The sequence below is a fragment of the Camelina sativa genome, chromosome 2 (assembly GCF_030686135.1).
Source record: "Camelina sativa cultivar CO46 ecotype springtype chromosome 2, ASM3068613v1".
Lineage (NCBI taxonomy): Eukaryota > Viridiplantae > Streptophyta > Magnoliopsida > Brassicales > Brassicaceae > Camelina > Camelina sativa.
The window spans coordinates 28,691,446-28,714,993 of NC_141881.1; the positions used below are offsets into that span (position 1 = coordinate 28,691,446).

Below are 23,548 nucleotides of genomic sequence, written 5' to 3' on the forward strand. Positions count from 1 at the left end.
AAACTCCATTTAAATTACTGGACACTTCATGTTAGCCGCATTTAAATTTGACTCTATATAACTTAAAACTGCATATATGTATATCTATATATATATATATTGAATCTGTGTATATATATTGAATCTGTGTATATATATAACTTAAAATTTGAGAAGAACATAATTTAATATTGTTGTTTTTGTTCTCCTTTCAAAAAAAATAATTATTGTAAGTGTTGGAGGAATACACAACGCTTTAAATAACAATATAGATATAATTACTTTGTTTAATTTGGTTATTTAACAAGTTTTCACAAAATATTGTTTGTAGTTTGTAATGAGACATTTAAAAATAGATTGATGGTAAGTTTGGTGTGTTTAATTTACCACCAAAATGTCTTTGGGGAAACTTAGATCTCGGGAGAAGTTCAAGAAACCTAGTTTTATGTGTGTCAGTTAAACTAAAGATGCTTGTGATTTAGACTTACTTTGGTAGTGCTTAGATGATGAACTTATTTTGCCTAACTTATATCACACATGTAATGTTTTTACCTTTCATTAAAACATCACAAGAGGAAGGTTTAAAGTTGTTTGTACAAAAAGAAAGAAAAAGAAAAAACGATGTTTAAACTTTAAATTTTCCGTTGGTTCCTTTTTATTATTGATTTTTTTTTTTTTTTAGTTTACTCTCGCGTACGTGTAGTACTTCTTCTATTAGTAGACTCTGTTTCTTATTTTGTTTTCATGAATATATTTTTCAATTGTTCCATTTCATTTTTTAATAATAAAAATTTAAGTCTCTTATTCTTTGGACTAAAAATTGTTTTTGGAAGGGAAAGAAGCATGTGGAGTGTGTTGTCCATTGAGTTCAATCAAAGAAAGCAAACAGGAATGGGTCAAGTGTACGTTGGAAAGCTAATCGGTGAGTTAATTGAGACGATGACAAAAATGAAAAGTAACCTGTAATAAAAGACAGACTTCACAGATTTCATTAGTAAGAAGCCAATTTAGTGAGAAGCCAATTTATCTATTACCCAAGAGTATATCACACTGACTACTAGCTAATGAGTACTAGTAGTAGTAAATATGAGCTTTTGTCACACAAGAGTAAGATTAGGGAATGACCAAACGTACATAGATGTTGGAGATAAGATTAATGATAGTTAATTAACTCCTAATTATGTACAGGGGATAAACAAATGTAAATCTTAATTTGTTATTTTTTTAAGTCGCAATTGGTGCATGATTGCATGAAGATTAAGAAGCCTAACTTCATTAAGCAATAATATGCCGAAATGTGAACGCCAAGGAACTAGAAAATTAAGAAAAACAAAATGCATAATTAACTTGAAGTTTGGTTGGTACAATTAACACTTGATATATAATACTGTTTCTGTAGTTTCCTCACAAAAAGATTCTTGTAAATGTTGGATGAATATAAATAATATGCTATCTAACACTTTCTCAAATAAAAATGATAATGATGATAATAATATCTTGCTTTAGTTTGGTTGGAAAATGAATTTTTGCATGCTTTGTAACAATGTTTGTAATTAGTAATGAGACACTTAAAGATGGATGAATGGTCAGTTTGGTGTTTTACCAACCAAAGTGTCTTTGAGCTTTCCAAAAATTTCTACTATATAAATCAACACTCATATCCTAACATTGCAAACACAAACATCTATTAATAAATAAATTTTTCTTTATTTTTTATTCTAATCTTTCATAATTAAGAAAACAAAATGCTAGGTTTGAACAAAAAGGTTACAACTGTTGTAATGACGATGTTTTGGATTACACTAATCAGTATATCGTGTTTGAATGCAGAAGCAGAGTTATTTATAAATCCAATAGATTGCTTCAACTCAATCAAGAAGACTCAGGGATGCAGTGATGCCATTGGTGATATACATCACTGGGACTTCAGCCATCTAAAACGTGCTTGCTGCGAAGCACTCGAAGGTTTAAGCGAAGGATGTTGGCCCATTGTCTTTCCAGGACAACCCCTTGTTCACACAATGATTAAAGGCATATGTTTTTTTCTATAGAAAACATATGGTCGTTATTTATGATCAAAAGCATGCTAGCAAGTAAACAATAAATAATGTGTGTTGTAATGCGTTTTATCTTCTTTTTTTTTTTGTTTCCTATTGTATTTGGGTTTGGTTTGTTTTTTTTCCTTTTTTTATTAAAAATTATGATTTGGGATGATATAAAAAGATCCCTTATATAATGAGAATTATCCTATTAATAAGCCTCCCTTGTTTCTTGTGTTTCTATCCGCCAATAAAAATATATTTTGTTGTTGTTTATTATATTTATTTTTTTCACTCTAGCACTATCTCTACGTAGTTTATTTAGTGTTCAATATTACGTCTACAGAAGAATGCATGGACTGTTGCATGACATGTGTGTTTATTTTAGATACAAATAATTCTATGAATTACTCGATTCCATTAGTAATGAAGATTCAGAATATATATATATATATATATATATATATATATATATATATATCATCCAGATTATGTTGCTGTATTGTTGAAGATGTGAAACCATCAGGGGATTCTCTTAAAATAGACGTGAAGAATCAGCACTACTCAAAATCAGCGAAACTCTATAGAGAAAGAAGATGATCATTTTTTTTTCCTTGTCTACATGTACTAATTGACTGGTTCATTATATTTTAAGGTATGATGGTCAGGTGTATTTAATTTCAATATGCTCTAATTAACGCCCTAACTAAAAATAGTTTGGCAAATTAATAAAGAAAATTTCTCTTTTCTAAAAATATATCCAGAGAAAAGCGAATAGCCAAAGAAATTTCTTGGAGTCTTTTTCACAATTCCTTAATTAATTAACGACCTTCAACTACTCTTTAAGCATCTATATAAATCCCAGTTACCATAGAAAACAAAGATCATTAAAAATCCAAAAAAAAGTAATAATATATCGATAGAAATATTCTCACTCTTTCTCCAAGAAATAAAAGAAAATGGCAAGAATTTCATTAGCGATATGTCTAACGTTACTTGTCACGTTAAGCACCGTTTATGAAACACAAGGGACCTTCTCGTTACCCCATTACTTGGAAAAATTTCCCAAAGTGGGCAAAGACTTTGAGGCTTTCGCAAACAAAGGTATGTCGGACTTCCTTGGGGACCTGGAGGGTATGTGTCCCAAAAACGCAGAGTTCAAGAATTTATTTGCAACGTTGAAGGATTACATGGCCTCCTTCGGTTCCGGGTCGTCAAAAGATATCAAGATGGAGTTGTCAGAAAAATCCGAAAAATTGTTCAGGGCTATGTCTGTTTTCGACACTAGCAAAGGCGGAATATCAGTAAGTAGTTTTGATACAATATTCATATGGTACGTAACGTATGTGATCATGATAGTTGTTGCTTTTGGCGAGATAGGATGATTCGTGGAATCTGGTGGATGGCTTGTTGTCAATGGGGAAGGGTTTGATGGAGATGAAGAAGAGCGGTTCCCAGGAGTTAACTTTTGAACAAAGAAAAGAACTGATCGTGTCTATGGTGGAATGGACCCGAGGGATTGGTCTATTCGTTAAGGCCGCCTCCGAGAGTAAAGGACAATCTATTGATCTGTCATCTTTTGGGATTGACCATGACAACAGTGTAGAATCTCCTATTAAAAGAGCTATGTACGAAACACAAGGAACATTCTCACTACCCCATTACTTGGAGAATCTCCCTAAAAAGGGCCAAGACGTTGAGCCTTTCGCTTACAATGGTATGTCGCACTTCATCGATAGCCTAGAGAGTAAGTGTCCTGCGACAACAGAGTTCAAGGATTTATTTGTAAAGCTGGAGGACTACATGGCATGCTTCAAGTCGGCATCATCCGGATCAAAAGATTTCAAGGTGGACATGTCAATAAAATCTCAGAGGCTCTCCAAGGCTATGTCTGTATTAATTGGTGGCAGCGGGATATCTGTAAGTTCTATAAGTAACTATATCTATATACATATATCTGTCAGATGTTCGTCGCTCGCTGTTTTAAATGAGATATATATATATATATATATATATATATATATCTATAAATATATTGTTTTTTGGGCGATAGGTGGATTCGTGGAGGGTGCTCGATGGAACGTTGACAATGGGAAAATTTTTGGTTGACATGAAGAAGCATGGTTCCAATGAGATAACTTTCGAACAAAGGACAGAAATGGTCGGGTCTATGGTGAAATGGGCTAGATCTATCGGTCTTTTCGCCAGGATGGCCTCTGAGAAGAAAGGAAAAACCATTGATCTAACACCTTTTGGTATTTTTCATGCCCGAAATTATGGAAAAGGTAACTTCAAAACATCCAGCGAGCTCTAATCATCCTATGAAAAAAGTCACCCTCCAAGTAAAGATATAACAAGTGAGTGTAAAGAGTAATAATGTTTTCATTTTATTTAGACAGCCCTTGCATTGTAAGACACGAGAGAGCTGTAGAACATTTTTGGCTATTATAACTAATTAATAAAATTTTACTAATTATTTTTACTTTGCTATATATATATATATATATTTAGATCTATTAATTATTGAACAACCCACACCACACGAACCTGTCGATTTTTCATTTTGCTTGTCTGACACGATATTTTTGGATCAAGATTAATGTGTCTTGAAACACACGCAAGCTTTACCATCAGGCGTTTGCATATATCTCAAGGAATCTATATATAGAGTCAGTCACTCAATCTCAATGTTGAACCCATTCTTTTAACCTTTATCAATTAGGAATCTGTCCTTTTTTTTTTTACTCTTCTTGTTAAGTAGTGTTGTTGAAAAAGTGTAAATAAAACATAACAATTTTCTCACTGATAATCTATATATAATAGCAAACCCACTTTTTTGTGTCAACTTTTAATCCAACGGATGAGATTAGTTACAGTTTTAATCCAACGGTTTAAAATTATTAATCGTGTCTTTTCGTCGCACTCCCATCTTTCAAAAGTCACATCTCTTAGTCTTTGCATCTCTTTGTTGTACCTCTTGGTTTCAAAAATCACATCCATTGTTTTTTACACCTTTTAAATCACACATCTTAGTCTTTGCATCTCTTTGTTGTACCTCCTGGTTTCAAAAATCACATCCATTAATTTTTACACCTTTTAAATCACACCTCTTAGTCTTTGCATCTCTTTGTTGTACCTCCTGGTTTTAAAAATCACATCCATTAATTTTTACATCTTTTAAATCACACCTCTTAGTCTTTGCATCTCTTTGCTGTACCTCCTGGTTTCAAAAATCACATCCATTAATTTTACACCTTTTAAATCACACATCTTAGTCTTTGCATCTCTTTGTTGTACCTCTTGGTTTCAAAAATCACATCCATTAATTTTTACACCTTTTAAATCACACCTTTTAGTCTTTGCATCTCTTTGTTATACCTCCTGGTTTCAAAAATCACATCCATTAAATTTTACACCTTTTAAATCACACATCCTTAGTCTTTGCATCTCTTTGTTGTACCTCCTGGTTTCAAAAATCACATCCATTAATTTTAACACCTTTTAATTTCACACCTCTATGTGTTACACCTCTTTGTTGTACCTCCATGTTTCACATCTATTAATTTTTACACTTTTACATTTCACACCTCTATGTCTTACACCTCTTTGTTTATTATATATAAACTTTTCTTGACTACATAAACAAGTTTCGAAAAAAAAAATTCTGAGTACTAAAGAATTGTATTATTGAAGTATTTTTTTAACTTTCAAGCATCAATCTCTAATTCAAGGTAATTTAATATTTTTGCTGCGAATGACCTGTAGTGTTTCTCGGTTAGATTATTATTACTGTTAGTCAACACTATTAAGTTCATACATTAATCTTATTTTTGTTAACTTTTAGTCTCTTCAAAATTTTTAGCCTTTCCGGTTTTTATGTTTTTGCATGGCTAATGTTATTAAGTACGTGTGCCATATTTTTTGCATGGCTAATGTTTTTGATTCTCAATGTGCAGATTTTATTTTTTGACTTTTTGGAAAAACCAATACCAAGATACGAGAGGCATGATGATATGCAGTGATGCTGGAGCTACGGATAAGCCAAATTTTTTTAACAAACATGGTATAATTATAATTTTATATATGTTCTTATTTTAACCTATTTTTTTCTAACAAACATGGTATAAATGTTAATTTTTTTTCCATTAGATGTTCATGATCCAAGTTAGTTTGCATTTTTTGTAAATAAAGTTTTTTAAAATTTTAGTTGAATTATAATTTCTTATACTTTCTGGGTATCAAACATTTTGATAATATATTGAAATATTACAAATGAGCATGGAAATAGAGAGCTTGTGACAACACAAAATCAAATTCTATAAAGCGTAAGCACGACCAAATGACAAGTCAAGTTAGAAAGAAAAGATCTACTAAAGGTAACTTATTTAGTCTTTGATGACTTTCTAATCTGTATATACAACTTTTTAAAAACATAATGTATAACAGTCACTTTTAGAGTGATCTGGAATCTGCCAAAAAAAAAAAAATGCAAGAAATTTAGAAAATTAGTGTTTAGCCTAAAGAAGAGAACATCAAAAGGTGAGATATTATTATCACCTGTTTCACCACATCGACTTTGTTTTCGCTGTTGTTTATTGAAGAACATGATGGTACCGATTCATAGACATAGGTGGGAAATCAAATAGAGGGGGATGCAGCCTGGATGGAGAGCAGTCAACACGGTGGAATGGGATGGATTGGGAGAGACCAACATAAAATCCTATGTTCTATATTTTATTAATTTTCTGACTTTTTTAGTCTAATTGAATTACTTTGATTGAATAGCTGATGAGTGTACAAGTTTTTGTCTATATGCATTCTTAGTCTGTTACGTCTTGGATTTTTTTTCTTTTCCAAAGAGGAATATGTGATTTGAAGCAAATATTACAAATCCATGTATCAAATGTGTTAGTAGGAAATAAGGCAATCAAGATTAACCCATTAAAAGGGAGGAAAGAAGGGGGTCTTTTGAGGGAAAACATGAGACCAATATGCATGTAACTGTGGAAAGCATTATAGCCAAATATATATCTCTAAAAGTTGTAGCTGGAGAATGTGAGTTACTCTATACTAACCAATTAGGTTTGATTGGTCCGTCATATAAAACTCGGTTTTGTACATATCTAAAAGTGAGAGAAAAAAACATCCACAAGCATAAGTGAAATTTTATATATGGTTAAAAGTAATGTTCATAGTAAATCATTTGTATACAAACTCCACTTGCTTACAACATCGAAATACTGATTGTGATTTGTGAATCAGTAATCTATGGAAAGAGAAATCGCGTATCAAAGTGAAGGGGAAACGAAACTCAATCCAGCCATCTACTCTGATCTCAATCGTCGACCTTCCTTTGACAAGTGGCATTTAGTATTTTCTTGATATAGTAAATAAACCAAGAGAGAAGCAGTCTCATATGTATTTTGATTGATAATGATCAACAACAAAGACAATTTCTAATAGCGAATTAAGAAAGGATACCAATATATAGCACCATATGGTCGGAGACAAACATAAGTAAAATTTTATATATGGTTAAAAGTAATGTTCATAGTAAATCAAACTCTAAAAAAGGCTCACTTTTGTGTGTGACAACATAAAATATAATAACATTGAAATGAACCTTTGGCTTTTTAATCAGCAGAAAGCAATAGCAAGAAGTGAAAATGATCAAATTGATTGAGAAAAGAAAGAATTTAAGATGAATTACAAGTGTTAAATTTCAATTTAGGATTTCACCTCCCCGTGCGGCAACGCACGGGTCGCTTTCCTAGTAATAAGAACATAAAAATAGTTATTAAAAACAGTAGGTCACTTGGTTGTTTTTTCCTCACTGACTGTCTGCATGACTGTTTTAAAACTCTGGCATAAATGTAGATCTCAACTCCCCAAGAAGGGAATATTATTAATTGATAGATTCATAATCAATCACAATACCCCGAACTCGTCGCTGCCCATGTCCTAACACTTGTGATGATGGTTCATATAACACTGGGGCATTCTCTGGAATTTGCATCTCATGCGAGTGTCCAGAGATGCACATCGATCCTGACCCGTCTTGTTGCCAATACACTTCCACCATTATTCCTCGAGGATTCTCTGCATTTTCTGTTCCAGGGATACCTACAAATCTTGCTCCCACAGGTATCTGTACATTGAGGTTTTGTGTCCATTAACTATATATAGAGACGCCTACATGTGATAAGTTAAAAACTTGGATGGACGTTGTCTATTTTACCTCGACTGAGATGCCTGATTCTAACTCGAGAGTGACCATGGTTCCTTCAACCGTCGCACTTTCTAGTTCAGCCCGTCTAGCGATGTTCAGAAACACTTCTTCAAGGGTTGCAAGACCGAGTTGAATGTCTGAGATACCAAATTCAGATTCCCTATCTTGTAGCTCCGCGAAAAACCCCTATAGCGTTAGTTATGGGGAAAAAAAAAATATAACTCAAGTCATCATCAGATGAAGAAGATCTAAGAGATAACTAAAGCTTTATAGATGGTTACCGTCAAAAGTTTTTCTTTGTCGTGGGGGATAACAAAGGTCATGAAAGCTTTGCTTTCTTCTGTTGGCTCAACTTTCAGATGCTGCAAAATATTAATGTTCCTGGCTTAGAGGCACTAGATTATATATTTACAAACTAAACAATGCTTTACTAATTAAAAAATATATATATATATATATATATACATACCTCCTTGAAGAATCTTTTCAATGGCTCGGATGAAGTTCCAGCACCATCATTTTTGTTTTCGGGGAAGCTAACGGTAGTAATAAAACCCGTGCCAAAGCGAGATTTTAACCTGATTGAGGTTCCCATGCAGCGGAGCCTGCCTTTAGCCATGATCCCGATTCGGTCACCTAATATATCAGCTTCCTCCATAGAATGCGTCGTTAGTATAATGGCACGACCTTTCTTTGATTCTTGTATAATGTCCCACACGTGTCTCCTCGTGATAGGGTCCATTCCAGTTGTCTACAATCCACGAAAAAAAACATGACTAAGTTCATGTGTGAATATATATATATATATATATACTAAACGCATTTTAAAGAGGAACGTTACAGACCGGCTCATCTAGAAAAACCAGCTTGGGATCACCAATGAGTGCTATAGCAACGCTGAGTCGACGTTTCATTCCACCACTGTAACTTCCTGCTCTAATTTTGGCTGCTCCTGTTAGCCTTACATCTGCCAGTAACTTCTCCGCAATCTGTATAACGTAAACAAATAAAATTAAAATTGAAAGGAAAAAAGAGTATGCATAATGCAAATTTTGAGTCAGATTTGTAAAATGATATATAGATGCTGGTGGCAATTAAGTAACTTTTATGTTATTCGAGTGACTTACCGATTTGATTGATGCTGGTGGCAACCCTTTGATGCTAGCAAAGAGGTGGAGGTGATCTTCACCAGACAAAGCATCCCAAAGAATATCAAACTGTTAAAAAAAACAAGAGTGAAAACGACATAAACCATTTTAAGCAGAATGATGATACGATTGTTTTGTCTGAGGACAATGAGAAAGAAGACTTTGACCCTACCTGAGGACAAACTCCTATCATTTTACGAATGTTGGACATACCAACAGAGCTTCTTATGGAATTTCCATAAATAATTGCTGTTTGTAAGTCAATCAAAATGGATTAGTTAATTTTTTCCAAAATCTTGCTTCATCATCAAGACTGAAACAAAAAGTACGTGAACAAGCTTTTCTTACCATCGCCACCAGTAACTGGATTTATGCCAGTCAAACAACTAATAGTAGTTGTTTTCCCCGCGCCATTGGGTCCGAGAAGACAAAACAACTGATCTTTGGCAATGTTCATCCACAAACCCTGTATGTTATATATATTTCCATGAATTACTTGAATAATAAATGGAACTGTTCATATATGTATCTCAGGTACATGAGGTAACAGGTTTGGCAAAAAACCATACAATACGAGAAATACTTCAATATTTTCCTTGTTTTCTACTTATTGAAAAAAAAAAGATAACATACCTTTACAGCATGAAAGGGTGCAGTTTTTTTGCGTTTGCAGCATCCAAGCTTTGTTGTTCCAGGATATGTCTTGGCAAGACCATGTATCTGAACTGCAATGTTGGGATCAACTACTCCACCCATTGCTTGTTGTTTAACTAAAATCTCCTCTTCAAGCACATCTTCGTCCTCTGGCGTTATATGCTCTACACGTGGAACTGAACCAATACAGCTACAAATACTCCCTTCTGTAATAATTAAAAAAAAAAAAAAAAACATTTTGTTAATATGTTTTTGCGTTTTCCAAACACCGTACGTACCCATAACTTTTATATCAGCGCAATAGAGAAAAGTATATACCTTTCACTTTGTTGCCATCTTTTCCAGTCCAGTAACTAAGTTTTAGAAAGTAGAAGATGGATTTCCTCACGCCGGATGCATTGGGAATAATATTGTCAAAGTAGAGAGCCAATGCAAACCAGAAAAAGAATGTCCCTACTAGCCATATGTAGATTTCATTCTGCCACAACACAAGGTTCAAATTTAAAAACACATTTTGGGTCGTCAGAGATTGATCATAGACAGTTAATTATCAGATATCAAATAATCTATCTAAGAAAAGGATGACATACAATTGAAATAACTTCATCCTCTTGACGTATTACTCTTTCACTCCAACTCATTCCAGAATTTCCAGGAGATGATATTGCCCCAAACAGTATATTCAGACCCTTAGAAAAGGTATTCGGTGGAAAGAATGACCAAGCCACACGGCGAGCAATCGATTGTGATTTTGTATAAGGAAAATCAAAAGCTGTTACAGACTGCAATTAGAATTATAATAATTAGTAAGTAAGTCCAAGATATAAAGAAACCAAAAATTTCAGCTACTGTGTTAGCCACAAGAGAGGCCAAACCTGTGTTATAAAACTAATCATGAACACAAGGAAACCGACAGTTGTTGCTGAAGATGATTTCCTAATGAAAGATGATAACGCGAATGCTACGCCAATCTAGCAGCACCAAAGTAAAATAGTCATGATACAGGAATTAGGAATATACTCAAGATTGAAAAGCAGAGCAGCATAATTAGAAAAATGAAAATTTTTCTTTTACCATACTAAACTGGAAAAGCAAGAAGAGGAGGAAGACAACAACAAAATTGTTCTTCAAGAAAAAATCAAACTGGAACATCATTCCAAAGAGGACCAAGAAGAGTGAGGAGACAAAGGTAAGGAGTCCTTCCCATAAGAGCCACGACAACCAATATGCAGAGTCATATACACCCATCGTTGTCATTGCCTGTTCAACACAGCAAAGAGAATAAAAATAAATGATCCAATAACACAATGGTAACAACAACCTCATCTATCCAAAAGAAATAGAGAGATTATTATAAAACCTCGCGAAGTTTTAGCTCTTTCTCGGTAACCAGGGAGCCAAGTTGGAGAACAAAACCAAACATGGAGAAAGCAAGAAAGAACACTGGTCCCATAAGAGACAATCCAAACGAGTCGTCTACTTTACGACCAATCGCTGGACGCGCAAATTCCTTAAATCCAAAACCCCAACTAAACTTTGGATCTGAAAATGTATAAAAAAGATACTCTTATGATCCATGTTCAAAGAAGCAGCTAGCCAAATATTCATATACTAACACTGCTACAGAAATCTTCCTAAACAAAAAGATTCAGGAATGAATCTATAGTATGGTTTTTATACCTCCAATTAAAGACCTTGCGATTTCACGCTCTGCCGCGATTTGAAGAGGAACAAGGAACTCAAACGTAGGATCTTGAACACGACCACGTTTATCCTCCAAGCTAGAATTTGTTTGAACACCATAGCTAATCACTGTAGCATTCTTTTCCACAAAATGCAAAGCTCCTGCTACTTGCAACGGATGTGACATAAACCATGCATCTACCGCCTCTGGCTTTCCAAATGATTGAACCTAACAAAAAAAAAGAGAGAGACATAACTAAACTATTCTTTGTAACCATGAAAAAAAAAATGAAAGAGATCTCTTATTTAAACTCTAACCTTATTGCTCGGGATTGGTCGTCCGGGATTGTTAGCCATAATAGCAGAGACAATGTTAGTCACTCGACGGCTCTGGTTCCCACTCCACACGAAGTCAAAGCATGGAAGTATCGCGTAAAACTTATCCTCGCACGAGGGAATCGGAAGAGAGGCTACGGCTTTGGGATCTGTGATATTTTTGTACTGAGCCGAGGCTAACTGGCTAGCCTTGGTAGATTGCTCGATACTGAAGATGAGAAGGATAAAGAAGAAGGAAGAGAAGAGATGAAGAAACGTAGCTCTCTTGTTCCTCCATGAAAGCAGTAGATTCTTCTTCAACAACGCCGTCAACTGCTGACGAAACAGCGGCAAGCCTTCTCTCAGAGTCATTCTGATCAGTGGAAGAAGAACAAGATTGGAGGGTTTCTCTTTTTTTTTTAACTCTTTGAAAAATAGATAACGTTTTTGTTTTTTTGACTTTTGGTTATGCTAATGGAAACGCTTTATAATAACATTTATTGCTAGAAAACAAAAACAAAAAGTAATTTTGTTAATTACTCTAAAAAATAGCTGTTGTAGTTCACAAAATTCTTTAAAAGTTTTTATTCTTATTTTGTTCATGATTTTAATCAGTTATGGAAAACGCGTTTTTCTAAATATGTAAATACACTTTTAATTTTTATTTTATTTTCCGTTTTTACCTATTAAATTTGAAATGTTTCCAATTAGTATTTATTGTTTGTTGATATTTTTTGGGAAAGACGTATCTGTTTCACTCATCTATCACCAGTCCTAAGTAAGGGGTGATGTATCACTAGCTATCAGAATCCAGATTTTGTTACACTGTATTCAACCATATATGTAAAAAAAAATATACAGTATATGTTAATTAGGTTTTAAGGAATTTCTTTTATGATTTGATCAATTAAAGAGGTGATAACCAAAAAAAAAAGAAAAAAAGAAGAGAAGTAAAAGGTTATGATAAAAAGTGGTGACAAGTGTGAAAAATTATCATAAGACTTAACGAAGCTTTTATCTTCTTGATCATCAATGGCGGTTCCTAGTCAAGCCAGTTTCTGTGCGCAGACGAATGCGTTACTTCTGAAAAACTTAACCTTCCAGGTATGTTTGTGTGTGTGTGTTGTGAACAACTTGATGGATCATCTTTCGTTTCTGTAGTGATGATCTTTTTTTTTCTGTGAAATTTGCACAATGATATGTTTGATGTTGTTGTAAAAGAAAACATATGTTCTGAATCTATATAGCTCAGACTCAATTATTATGTGTTTTTTTTTTTTTGGGTGCAGAGGAGACACATATGGACTAATGTTAGACTCGTCCTTGTTCCACTCTTGCTTTGCTTACTTCTCCTGGGGATTCAAAAAGTGTCTGATGTTATTAAGAAAGCACAATCGAGCATGATTGATTGTAAAAAAAATAATGATGATAGTTATTGTCCCATCCCAAACCCTCCGTTGTTGCCTCCAATGTTAGAGATTCCAGTGCCTGAATTCCGTGCTGTCAGAGATGGTTTCTTCTCCTACAAAGACCTTCCTGACAAGTCTTGTAGAAAAACAGGAACCTGTCCTGTAACTATACTTCTTACTGGAACAAACCATTCCCTTGGTCAAGGTATATGCATGCTTGATCTGTCTCTGGTGTAAGACTTACTTTTGTTTTTTTTTTTGTGTTTCTGTTTGTTAAGTTATCAGCTCAAGTTGTTTTTTTTTCACAGCTATATCTGAGAATATGTTTGGTGGTTCATTTGCTGTGAATTCCTCCGACCTCTTCGCTAGTTTAGCCAATAATGTCTTGGTATGTTTTTGACATATCTCTATCCATCTCTCTGTGTCGGTCTTAGATTTTTTTTACCAAAGTTCATGATGACTTCAGGGTTCAACACAACCAGCAGGCGAAACCAATTATCAAGATCCAGGGATTAATCCCATCTACAGCATCCAAACTCAGTGCAGTCCAAACGCTACATGGCGACTCTCCATTGGAAAAACTCGTACAGGTAACAAAGCTTGAGAATGAGAGAATAAAAATGGTGAGGTTTTGCTTCACTTTTGATGATTAATTTAGTAGCTGTGTCTATGTATCTCAGGGGTGAAGTGTGTTCAAGGGTTGTTTTCCTGGAAGAATAACTCTGCAGAGGTCAATGATGAGCTTTTCAAGGGTAGTTGGAGGGGGAATCCTGAGCGGATGACTAATGAAATTGCTGCAGGTTGGTTAAATTCTATTCTATATATATACTAATTATCAAGTTGTGATTCTTGACTGTTGATGTATTTTTTTTTTTTTTGTTGACTTAGCATATGATCTCATGAATACGCATAGAAGCAACTTGGATGTGACCATCTGGTATAACTCAACATACAGTTACGGCGAATCAAGTGGACCTTTAGTTCGTGTTCCTCGCTTGCTCAATCTGGTATGAAAATTAAGCCAAGGCTATAGTTAAGGCATCGTTGAATTTTGTAATATATACGCTTTTTACACGTTTCTTTTGATTGAACACGGTCCAATGTTCCACACTGTGCAAAAACTGCAGGTATCAAATGCTTATCTTAAGTTTCTGAAAGGCCCCGGGACGAGGATACTATTCGAGTTTGTCAAAGAAGTTCCTAAACACCAATCTAAAGTCGGTCTTGATTTTGCTTCCTTTTTTGAACCGCTTTTTTTCACTTGGGTTCTTCTTCTTCTATTCCCTGTAAGTTTCTTCTACTGAATACTTTAGGCCATTACAAGTACTAAACTCAACAAAGTATTCATTCTCTATGTATGTATCATTTTGCAGGTGGTCTTGACATCATTGGTGTATGAGAAGCAACAGCGTCTAAGAATTATAATGAAAATGCATGGTCTAGGCGATGGTCCATATTGGATGATTTCTTATGCCTATTTTCTTACTCTATCTCTGTTCTATGTTACTGCTTTGGTGGTCTTCGGTTCTGTTATAGGACTCAAGTACTTCCGGGTCAATAACTACAGCATTCAGTTCATTTTCTTTTTTATCTTCATAAATCTGCAAATCTCTTTCGCCTTTTTAGTTTCTACAGTATTCTCAAAGGTTAAGACTGCAACAGGTACTCAACAATCACATTTCTTGAATTCATCTCTCAAGAATATGTTTCAATCTAAAAAAAAAAGCGACTTCTTGAATTTACTTGGCTTTATTGTAGTTGTTGCTTACACATTGGTGTTTGGAAGTGGGCTCTTGGCAACCTTTCTCTTCGGAGCACTGCTTGAAAATCGCTCATTCCCTGGTAAGTTATCAAAATCAATACCTTGAATAAATAATACACATGTAAATTTATAATATCTATGTTCACAGAAAAATATATTCTTGCCTTGGAGTTGTATCCCGGTTTTTCCTTATACCGAGGAGTGTATGAGTTGTCGAAATCTGTTAGCCGTGGAAACGGGATGAAGTGGAAAGATCTCAGTGAAAACGGAATGAATAAGCTGTTCTACATCATGTCAGTGGAGTGGCTTGTGACTCTCATTGTGGCCTACTGTATAGATGTGGTTTCATCATCAGGGAAAAGTCCTTTCTCATTCTTCAAGAACCCTTTCAAGAAATCATCTTCGTTACCAAGTCCTAGTGTGCAAAGGCAAAGCTCTGACAACGTCGTCATTGACATGAATAAAGCAGATGTCACTCACGAGGTATGGGAAGAAAAGAATCTTTAAGTTTTCTTTTTTATTTTCCATATACGTATTTCTCGTTCTGATAAAAAAAAAAATGAAAATAATCAGAGGGAGAAAGTTGAACAATTGAGGAAAAATTGGAGCACAGGGCATGCGATCGTGTGTGACAACCTGAAGAAGGTGTATCCAGGTAGAGATGGTAACCCGGCAAAGCTAGCTGTAAGAGGTTTATACCTCGACGTGCCTGCAGGGGAATGCTTTGGCATGCTTGGACCCAATGGTGCTGGCAAAACCTCTTTCATCAATATGGTGAGTTTCGCAAATTAAAACCACTATTATTATAAACGTTTCATAGTTTCAAAACTTTGTAACATTGTACTGCTGCCCTAGATGACCGGGCTCCTGAAACCGACATCTGGAACTGCGTTGGTTCAAGGTTTGGACATATGCAAGGATATGAACAAAGTGTATACAAGCATTGGCGTATGCCCACAGCACGAGTAAATCCCCTTAATCAACTTTTTTCATTTTATTCCTTTACCAAGCAAGGAACAACTAGAGGAACTGTTTATTTATTTTCCTCTCAGCTTGCTTTGGGAGACGCTAACAGGAAGGGAGCATCTGCTCTTTTATGGAAGACTGAAGAATATCAAGGGCTCTGCTCTAACGAAAGTATGTTTATCGCTTTACAATTATCTTATATATGTGTTATATTACTCCACTAGAGAATCTTGATTTATGGATATGTGATCATTTACAAGGCTGTGGAAGAGTCTCTCAAAAGTGTCAGCCTTTTCGATGGAGGAGTTGCTGACAAACCTGCTGGAAAATACAGCGGAGGTATGAAAAGGCGACTTAGCGTGGCCATTTCGCTTATTGGGAACCCAAAGGTGCAACTCCTGGTCTCAATTGTTATGTGATTTTGTAAAACAATTAATGGCTAACATTTAATAACGAAACCATGGTCTGATTTTTGTTAATAGGTGGTTTACATGGATGAGCCTAGCACCGGACTTGATCCAGCCTCAAGAAAGAACTTATGGACAGTGATCCAGCGTGCAAAACAGAACACAGCCATAATCCTCACAAGTATTTTCATTAATCTCTTTCTCACTACTCTCCTACATCTGAATCTGATTGATACCATGAAACTGAACCTATTTAGACTCATTTTGTCTAAAAGAGCTGTGAAGGCTAATTCGTCTCATAAGAAAGTGATGGATATTTTAACCTAGAGATGCTTGTCCCTCACGTTTGCAGCTCACTCGATGGAAGAAGCAGAGTTTCTTTGCGACCGATTGGGGATATTTGTAGACGGAGGCTTGCAATGTGTAGGAAATCCGAGAGATTTAAAGGGAAGGTATGGAGGATTGTTTGTCTTCACGATTACGACCTCAGTTGAACAAGAGGAGGAAGTAGAGAGAATGGTTCAACGTATTTCGCCAAACGCCAAGAGAGTATATCATCTAGCGGGAACACAGAAGTTTGAGATCCCAAAGCAAGAAGTGATGATTGCAGATGTGTTTTTGATGGTGGAGAAGGCCAAAAGCGAATTCACAGTTTTTGCTTGGGGACTCGCCGATACAACTCTCGAAGACGTCTTCTTCAAGGTTGCTACATCTGCTCAAGGCTTCAACTCTTAATAATTCATCCTACCTAGGGCATCACTATTGCTATCATTCAAATTAGGCTTTTTATTGACTAATTGAATGCCTTGAGAGATACGTTAACTGCAATAGACTTCTTTTTCAATGTTTTGAATCACTGCAATCTGATCAATAGTCCGGTACTTTTGGATCAAATACATTTCTCCTAGTTAATTATAACAGCAATAAGATGAATAAGAGAAACACTCTAAAGCTCATCACCGTCCGTGACTAGAGAGGCAGAGCCAGTAGCTAATGACCTCATCATGTTCTTTATATGGTCTTGGTCGATCCCAAAAACTCCTCCAATATTCACGACTCCAGGATTCTGGCTATTGTAAAACGAGAGAGCAGTGGCTCGTTCGAAACCACCGCTTAAGCAGAAATGAAGCAATCCTTTGGGGAAGACAAAAACATCGCCTTTTCGCAGAACCGTCTGAAAAATCTTGTTGTTGGTATCCACAAATCCAGCAAACACGACTCCACTGACCACAAAGAGCAACTCGGATGACCTCGGATGTGAATGGAACGGCACAGATCCATCCCTTTCGAGGTCCATGCGAGAGACTGAGAGGCCGAGAGTGTTTAGACCTGGAAACTCTAGTGCGGTGAGCAATGTGACGTTCGACTGAAGATAGTTGTCTGTGTCTCCAGCTACTGTAAGTTTACTGGACTTGAAATCTTGAGCGTTGATCTTGGTCGGGTTCTTGCAAGGATATCCATTGATGAAGAAGGTGCTTTGCTCTCCCGGAGCCGTCGGACACGTGTCCTGCATATTATCCGGATCCGGGGAGACAGATGAGAAGATCGCACAAAACATGATCACAAGTATAATTTTCATCCTTTTGTGAATTTGTGATGAAGAGTACTTAACTTATAATTAATCAGATATATATAGACATTACAGGACAGCCACAAAAATAAAATAAAGTACTCTGTTTCTAGGCGATGAGGCTTAGAGTTGAGTACACTACTTAGTGGCTTGTTGAGTAAGATTATGTTCTAAGATGTAAATCGCTTCTAAGTAAAACTTTTCACTGTTTTCCAACTTATTGATGTTGACATTATTACTTCTTGAAGAGCTCTAGTTTTGTTTTGTTTAGCCGACAATGCAATTTTTGCCTAGCTATAACAGGAAACCAAAGAAGCTTAACTGGTTAAAATATTAATTCAGATATCTTCCTCTTATGAGAAAGTACAATGGTTTGATTAACCAATTTATACAATTAAAAGGGACAGATGTTTATGTCCAAAAGTTTGAAGATTATTTGAAATTTGAGCCGGTAAGAAAACCTTTTTCTCTAGTTCCCATTTTCAAGTGGGGAAGTCTCGGTTTCATGGCGCTTGTCTACGCTCAGGAGAATATCTTTGATGAACTTTATGAAAGAGCAGAGTCCACCCAAGAAGTTATGGTCTATGACACCGTTTCCATCAAGAACATGCGCGAAATCCACCAGCTTAACTTGTGCTCGTGCAGCCTGCACATCATCATCATCTCCTCCTTTCATCAAGATCGATTCATTCTCATAAATCATCAGAATCGAGCAAGAATTGAAATGGTAAAGCGTTTGGGTTTCGAACCAATCCTTAAGCTCCAACAACTGCACTAAGATCCCATTAGAACCACCATAAACCTCTGACGCAAAAGCACAGTTTGGTGGTGTCAAGTTAGAGTCAGCTGGCGAGTTCGACGACACAAACTTCCTCAGAGCCAACCTAGCACCATCTGCATTGTAACCAAGAACAAGCTTCTTCTCAGCTCTCCAAAAACTTGATTCTTGGTGGTCAAAAATCTTAAAACCCGAAACTCTGAAACCCAACGAAACCGTGGTTGTCTCTCTGTCTTTCTTGATACATTTCTTGAAGTAACCTTCAGATACATCAGGGTACCATGTCCTAGATCCAATCTTAACATCCATAACCGAAGGATTCGAGTACCCGGAAACAACATCATCAAGAACAAGATGAGGAAGCTTGCCAGATCCATCAGACGCTTCAACTAACTGAGTACCGTGATACACCGGGAAGTATCTATGGATGTGATCTGGAACCTTCTTGTTCGACGTGAAAGACTCGTAGAAGTTAGACTCGTGTTCGCCACGAGAATCACCCTGAAGTGGCTTGAAGAACCTGCCTTCGTCATCCACGAGTGGACCGAGCTTGCCATCACTAGCAATGTGACCAGCAACTTGGTGTTCAGGGACCTTAAGCATCTCTGTACAAAGACTTTTATATGATGATACTGAATTCTGAAGAACAAGAAATCAAAACTCAACCATAAGAACATTTCTTACACCAAGAATAAAAAAAAAAAAATTGAATCTTTCTTAAGACATAGTAGATCTAAACATTATACAGATGATTGATGTAAAATCAAAGTTTCATCCTTTCATATCTAGGAAGAAATAACTCATAATTAACAAAACGCAAAATCCAAAAAAAAATAGTGTCATTCTTATGAATCAAAACATAATCCCAAACACGTATATTCCTTCGAGTTCATCGTCGAAGAAGAGAAAACAAAAACAAAAACAAACAAAAAAGTGCGAGAAAGTAACAATTAACAAAAACCCAGAATCAAAACTACAGGAAAAAAAATATATAAACAATTTGAGATCTCTAAAAAGCGGAACAAAAAGTTAAAACTCTTTTAGATATTACTATAGAATAAGCATTGAATTTGAACTTTTAGTATAAAAGAACAAAGTAAAAGATTTTTCGTGGTAATAAAAACATACAGATTGAGTTTGAGCAACACATAGATCAGATGTAAGAGATTAATCAAAGTGAAAAATCAATGTTAAGGATGAAAAATCTATTACCAAACAAATCTGAAATCTCCACGGAGAGGTTTTGATGTTCGAACGATACTAGCCAAAGATCAAAAAGAGTTTGTACCTTTACGAGAAGACGAATTAAAAAAAAAAAAACAAAAAACAAAAAAAATTCCAAAAATTCGAATGACTAAACCGGACTCGTGACGAACCGGATTTTTAGAAATAAACCGGAATTGAATATATAGGGCTTCTCTTAACGTCTGGTAATATTACGAACTAGTGTGTCTTCTTTTACGAATCCAGCCGTCATCGCTCTTTACACCGGCCGGCGAAATTAGGTTAATAATCTCTCTTCTTCGATTGTACTACTCTCTTTTATTTAGAGCTCATCTATGGTTTTGGTGTCTCTATATCTGTGAATTTAGTAGCTCATTCTCTGTTACGATTCTCTCTACAAAAGGGTTTATAAGAGGTTTTTGCTTTGTTTACACATACAAAAATGTTTCGTCTTTGTTGTATTCACGAATCCTTTTTTTTTGTTTCTGTCTTTATAGGATCCTATAAGAATAAATGGGTCGTTTCAAAAACGTAAGTTTTTTTACCCTGCAAATCAAATTCATGTTATCTCTTTATAGTTTTTTTTTTGGTAATGAAGACTTAGTGGAATTTGGATGATATAGAATAAGAAGAGTAGGGTGATTGTGAAGCCTATATCGAAGAAGAATCAAGAAGATGTTAGTCATGTCACTGGTGATAAGATTCCCAAGAGTTTTGTCTTTTCAAGAATGAAACTTCCTCCTTCTGTTAGACAACTTCAGATGGATTTGAGGAAGCTTATGCTTCCCTACACTGCTCTCAGTCTTAAGGTCTGTTTTTTCAAAAAAAAAAACTGTTCTTTAGTTTGGGAAACACACTCAAAAACCATTACTGATGCAAGTTGTTGTCTCTTTGCAGGAGAAGAAGCGAAACACTTTAAGAGACTTTTTGAATGTATCAGGTCCAATGGGTGTTACTCATTTCCTTATGCTTTCGAAAACTGCTACTGCTTTGAATCTTAGAGTAGCGAGAACACCTCAGGGACCTACTCTTACTTTTAAAATTCATCAGTATTCCTTAGCTTCAGATATAGCTCAGTCTCAGCTTCGGCCTAGATGTCCTCCAGATCTTTTCAAGAGTCCCCCTTTGGTATTTTTTTTTGTCTCAGCTTCTCTCTTACACCTATTATATTATGGTTTTTTTGTAAGCTGTGGGATTTGCTCAGACCTGAGAATGTTTAACTTTGTCCTTGGTTTAGATTGTCCTTTCTGGATTCGGTTCTCAGGAGTTGCATCTGAAACTGGCCACGATTATGTTTCAGAACATATTCCCATCTATTGATATTAACACTGTAAGTGTGTTGCCTAGAACTGAATATATGCTGGTCTTATTGATTTGATTGTAATAACTTGTTTCAGCTATTTGATTCTGTTCTTATGATGGTGAAATATATCACAGGTCAAGCTCTCCACATGCCAGAGACTAGTACTCTTGAACTACAACAAAGACACAAAGCTCATTGATTTCCGCCACTATTCTATAAGACTTCAGCCTGTTGGAGTCTCTCGCAGGATCAGAAAGTTTGTGCAAAACCATCAGGTTCCTGATCTTAGGAATCTGCAGGATGTTAGTGATTTTGTCACCAAGTAAGGATTCACATTAATTCAATCTTGTTTGTTATTTACAACTCTCTGTATCGATCTGGATGGATTGATGTGATGTTTCATTCTTATTTTTTTTTGTTTCCGTATTTTCAGGGCTGGTTACGGATCAGAGAGTGAAGGAGATGAAGAAGCAGCAACGGTGACACTATCATCTGATCTAGGCCGAGTTAACAAAGGAGCCACAAAGAGCGCAGTGAAACTGCAAGAAATTGGACCGAGAATGACTATGCAACTCGTTAAAGTTGAAGAAGGATTGTGTACAGGAGGAATCATTTTCAGTGAATATGGTAAATGTTAAAATCTTATCCCTTAAAATGTGGTTTTAAATCTCCCATAATACAGGACGGAACATATCTGATATCGAGTTTGTTTTTTCAGAAAATGTGGATGGAAAGAAGGAAAACGTGAAGAAGAAAAAGGATGAAGAGGCTGATGAAGAAGAAGAAGAAGATAGTGAGGAAGAAGAAGAAGGTGGAGAGGGTAGTGAAGAAGATGGGGAAGACATGGATGAAGATTTTGAAGATTGAAAAGAGTTAAATAGTGTATAACACTGTTTTCACATGAGACTTTGAATGTCATCAAGTTTTGTTCCTTGGATCTCTAAGTAGCGATGCCATCATCTATTGTCTGACTTGAAATATGAAAACTATTACAAAACCTTTTGTACTGTGAAAACCAAATTTTTTCTGAGATTTAGTATTTTGATGGAATTATCTACGGACCTTGTTTTTGGAGCTTCTCGTTCTTTTTGGAAACCCGAGGAAATATAAACTCTCTCGCAAGCATCTCAGATTCTCACATACGTTGTCCCATTTTCTTCTCTTCCAATGATTTAACTAAATATTACTTTCCAATGGATTCGTTTTGCATTTTAACGTAGTAGATCAATATATGTTGTTTAGCTTGAATGTTACACTAGGATCAAGAGTAATCAGAACCATAATTGAAATTGCAATGAAATGATTCATACTCTAGCTTCAAAACTTATACAATCATTATTCATCCATTAATGAAACCTCTAGAGTACGAGAGACCATTATTAGTTAAAGAACACAAAAAGAGAAAGAAAAAAAAGAAGAACACAACAAAATTGTGTATTGAAAAGTTGAGAACTGTTGTATATAGAGATACGTATAAAACTTGGTATATGCAGATAAAAAGTACTAAAAAGAAGCTAAGTACAACAATCAGTTGAGGAATCTAACGGCTTTCCATCTCGATTCCTGTGGGCTGGTGTGGACGATGACGACATACATGTTTGTTTTAGTCGTACGTATCTTCTTCTTAAAAATTCTATATCCAACTATTTTTTTAGTGATGCCCCTCCAGTTTCACTTGTTTCCAAAAATACACCCTTTTTGGAAAACTCATATATACACTATGTGGCTTTTTACAAATTTAGTAACGGTCTAAACAATGTGTATATTTTTTAGGGAGATGGGATATATTGAACGTATCCAATAGAATCTGTGAAAAAAAAAAAACAATAAGGTTTTTCAAAGATTTATTATTGTATATATGGGAAGAAATCGTTTGGATATGATTTTGGTGTTAGTTTTAATTCAAACGTACCACATTTACTAATTTCAAAATTGAGAACACAAGAAATTAACTATAAAACTAGTTTCATATTTTGATTTGAAAGACTAATTAAGTTTCATCTATGTGATAAGATTACTAATTTTACATGTATACTGTTTGATGTTAGTATGCGGTATGATTTTTTTTTCTTTCTAGGAGGC

General features: G+C 35.3%; 6 protein-coding genes across 12 annotated transcripts; 3 read left to right on the forward strand and 3 right to left on the reverse strand.

Moving 5' to 3' along the window:
* The first annotated feature begins 2,896 nt into the window (after positions 1–2,896).
* Positions 2,897–6,917, forward strand: LOC147949308 (uncharacterized). Of its 4 annotated transcripts, XR_015571387.1 has the most exons (6): positions 2,903–3,322; positions 3,399–3,938; positions 4,072–4,303; positions 5,975–6,081; positions 6,307–6,394; positions 6,620–6,917. XR_015571387.1 is itself a non-coding variant. In XM_087472862.1 (4 exons), the coding sequence occupies exons 1-3, from the start codon at positions 2,978–2,980 to the stop codon at positions 4,330–4,332; spliced, it is 1,146 nt and encodes a 381-aa protein (XP_087328988.1). In that variant the 5' UTR covers positions 2,897–2,977; the 3' UTR covers positions 4,333–4,375; positions 5,975–6,256. The 4 variants fall into 4 exon arrangements, 3 of the variants coding, with proteins under 3 accessions (XP_087328988.1, XP_087328990.1, XP_087328984.1); XM_087472862.1 differs by lacking the exons at positions 6,307–6,394; positions 6,620–6,917 and having other exon boundaries at positions 2,897–3,322; positions 4,072–4,375; positions 5,975–6,256; XM_087472864.1 differs by lacking the exons at positions 6,307–6,394; positions 6,620–6,917 and having other exon boundaries at positions 5,975–6,256.
* Positions 6,918–7,676: 759 nt separating this feature from the next.
* Positions 7,677–12,549, reverse strand: LOC104739099 (ABC transporter A family member 9-like). Its single transcript, XM_010459350.3, has 16 exons — positions 12,051–12,549; positions 11,730–11,961; positions 11,410–11,591; positions 11,124–11,309; positions 10,925–11,020; positions 10,640–10,831; positions 10,368–10,527; positions 10,029–10,255; positions 9,744–9,861; positions 9,568–9,644; positions 9,375–9,464; positions 9,093–9,236; positions 8,717–8,998; positions 8,529–8,609; positions 8,257–8,433; positions 7,677–8,166 (listed from the first exon to the last, which is right to left on the reverse strand). Exons 1-16 carry the CDS (start codon positions 12,417–12,419, stop codon positions 7,924–7,926), a joined length of 2,856 nt encoding a protein of 951 aa, XP_010457652.2. The 5' UTR covers positions 12,420–12,549; the 3' UTR covers positions 7,677–7,923.
* Positions 12,550–12,664: 115 nt separating this feature from the next.
* LOC104739108 (ABC transporter A family member 10-like) lies at positions 12,665–17,485 on the forward strand. Of its 3 annotated transcripts, XM_010459361.3 has the most exons (16): positions 12,665–13,151; positions 13,337–13,661; positions 13,765–13,844; positions 13,923–14,046; positions 14,137–14,256; positions 14,345–14,463; positions 14,584–14,742; positions 14,830–15,118; positions 15,215–15,298; positions 15,367–15,701; positions 15,792–15,992; positions 16,074–16,183; positions 16,271–16,355; positions 16,445–16,573; positions 16,667–16,772; positions 16,944–17,485. In XM_010459361.3, the coding sequence occupies exons 1-16, from the start codon at positions 13,080–13,082 to the stop codon at positions 17,324–17,326; spliced, it is 2,721 nt and encodes a 906-aa protein (XP_010457663.1). In that variant the 5' UTR covers positions 12,665–13,079; the 3' UTR covers positions 17,327–17,485. The 3 variants fall into 3 exon arrangements, with proteins under 3 accessions (XP_010457663.1, XP_087328977.1, XP_087328972.1); XM_087472851.1 differs by lacking the exons at positions 16,271–16,355; positions 16,445–16,573; positions 16,667–16,772; positions 16,944–17,485 and having other exon boundaries at positions 12,793–13,151; positions 16,074–16,187; XM_087472846.1 differs by lacking the exons at positions 12,665–13,151; positions 13,337–13,661; positions 13,765–13,844; ... (2 more) ...; positions 14,345–14,463; positions 14,584–14,742 and having other exon boundaries at positions 14,818–15,118.
* Positions 17,405–18,170, reverse strand: LOC104739118 (germin-like protein subfamily 3 member 4). Its single transcript, XM_010459371.2, has one exon. It carries the CDS (start codon positions 18,168–18,170, stop codon positions 17,538–17,540), a length of 633 nt encoding a protein of 210 aa, XP_010457673.1. The 3' UTR covers positions 17,405–17,537.
* A 303-nt stretch (positions 18,171–18,473) lies between these two features.
* Positions 18,474–20,500, reverse strand: LOC104739125 (inositol polyphosphate multikinase beta). 2 transcript variants are annotated; one of them, XM_010459382.2, is made up of 2 exons: positions 20,152–20,500; positions 18,474–19,578 (listed from the first exon to the last, which is right to left on the reverse strand). In XM_010459382.2, exon 2 carries the CDS (start codon positions 19,540–19,542, stop codon positions 18,631–18,633), a length of 912 nt encoding a protein of 303 aa, XP_010457684.1. In that variant the 5' UTR covers positions 19,543–19,578; positions 20,152–20,500; the 3' UTR covers positions 18,474–18,630. The 2 variants fall into 2 exon arrangements, with proteins under 2 accessions (XP_010457684.1, XP_010457692.1); XM_010459390.2 differs by having other exon boundaries at positions 18,474–19,544; positions 20,152–20,235.
* On the forward strand, positions 20,365–22,523 carry LOC104739137 (peter Pan-like protein). The gene is made up of 8 exons (XM_010459400.3): positions 20,365–20,444; positions 20,661–20,694; positions 20,787–20,972; positions 21,061–21,291; positions 21,401–21,493; positions 21,601–21,788; positions 21,900–22,093; positions 22,185–22,523. Exons 2-8 carry the CDS (start codon positions 20,677–20,679, stop codon positions 22,331–22,333), a joined length of 1,059 nt encoding a protein of 352 aa, XP_010457702.1. The 5' UTR covers positions 20,365–20,444; positions 20,661–20,676; the 3' UTR covers positions 22,334–22,523.
* The last annotated feature ends 1,025 nt before the right edge of the window (positions 22,524–23,548 follow it).

What these genes read in the sequence shown, in the direction of transcription:
- LOC147949308 (XM_087472862.1), top strand. Translation starts at nt 2,978, where the DNA reads ATGGCAAGAATTTCATTAGCGATATGTCTAACGTTACTTGTCACGTTA. An exon ending in CTAGCAAAGGCGGAATATCA is followed by an intron (nt 3,323 to 3,398) that starts GTAAGTAGTTTT and finishes TTGGCGAGATAG; the next exon opens with GATGATTCGTGGAATCTGGT. An exon ending in TTGGTGGCAGCGGGATATCT is followed by an intron (nt 3,939 to 4,071) that starts GTAAGTTCTATA and finishes TTTGGGCGATAG; the next exon opens with GTGGATTCGTGGAGGGTGCT.
- LOC104739099 (XM_010459350.3), bottom strand. Translation starts at nt 12,419, where the DNA reads ATGACTCTGAGAGAAGGCTTGCCGCTGTTTCGTCAGCAGTTGACGGCG. An exon ending in AGATGGCAACAAAGTGAAAG is followed by an intron (nt 10,256 to 10,367) that starts GTATATACTTTT and finishes TAATTATTACAG; the next exon opens with AAGGGAGTATTTGTAGCTGT. An exon ending in TGATAGGAGTTTGTCCTCAG is followed by an intron (nt 9,465 to 9,567) that starts GTAGGGTCAAAG and finishes TTTTTTTAACAG; the next exon opens with TTTGATATTCTTTGGGATGC.
- LOC104739108 (XM_010459361.3), top strand. Translation starts at nt 13,080, where the DNA reads ATGGCGGTTCCTAGTCAAGCCAGTTTCTGTGCGCAGACGAATGCGTTA. An exon ending in GTTTAGCCAATAATGTCTTG is followed by an intron (nt 13,845 to 13,922) that starts GTATGTTTTTGA and finishes TGATGACTTCAG; the next exon opens with GGTTCAACACAACCAGCAGG. An exon ending in CGCTTATTGGGAACCCAAAG is followed by an intron (nt 16,574 to 16,666) that starts GTGCAACTCCTG and finishes TTTTGTTAATAG; the next exon opens with GTGGTTTACATGGATGAGCC.
- LOC104739118 (XM_010459371.2), bottom strand. Translation starts at nt 18,170, where the DNA reads ATGAAAATTATACTTGTGATCATGTTTTGTGCGATCTTCTCATCTGTC.
- LOC104739125 (XM_010459382.2), bottom strand. Translation starts at nt 19,542, where the DNA reads ATGCTTAAGGTCCCTGAACACCAAGTTGCTGGTCACATTGCTAGTGAT.
- LOC104739137 (XM_010459400.3), top strand. An exon ending in ACACTGCTCTCAGTCTTAAG is followed by an intron (nt 20,973 to 21,060) that starts GTCTGTTTTTTC and finishes GTCTCTTTGCAG; the next exon opens with GAGAAGAAGCGAAACACTTT. An exon ending in AATCATTTTCAGTGAATATG is followed by an intron (nt 22,094 to 22,184) that starts GTAAATGTTAAA and finishes TTGTTTTTTCAG; the next exon opens with AAAATGTGGATGGAAAGAAG.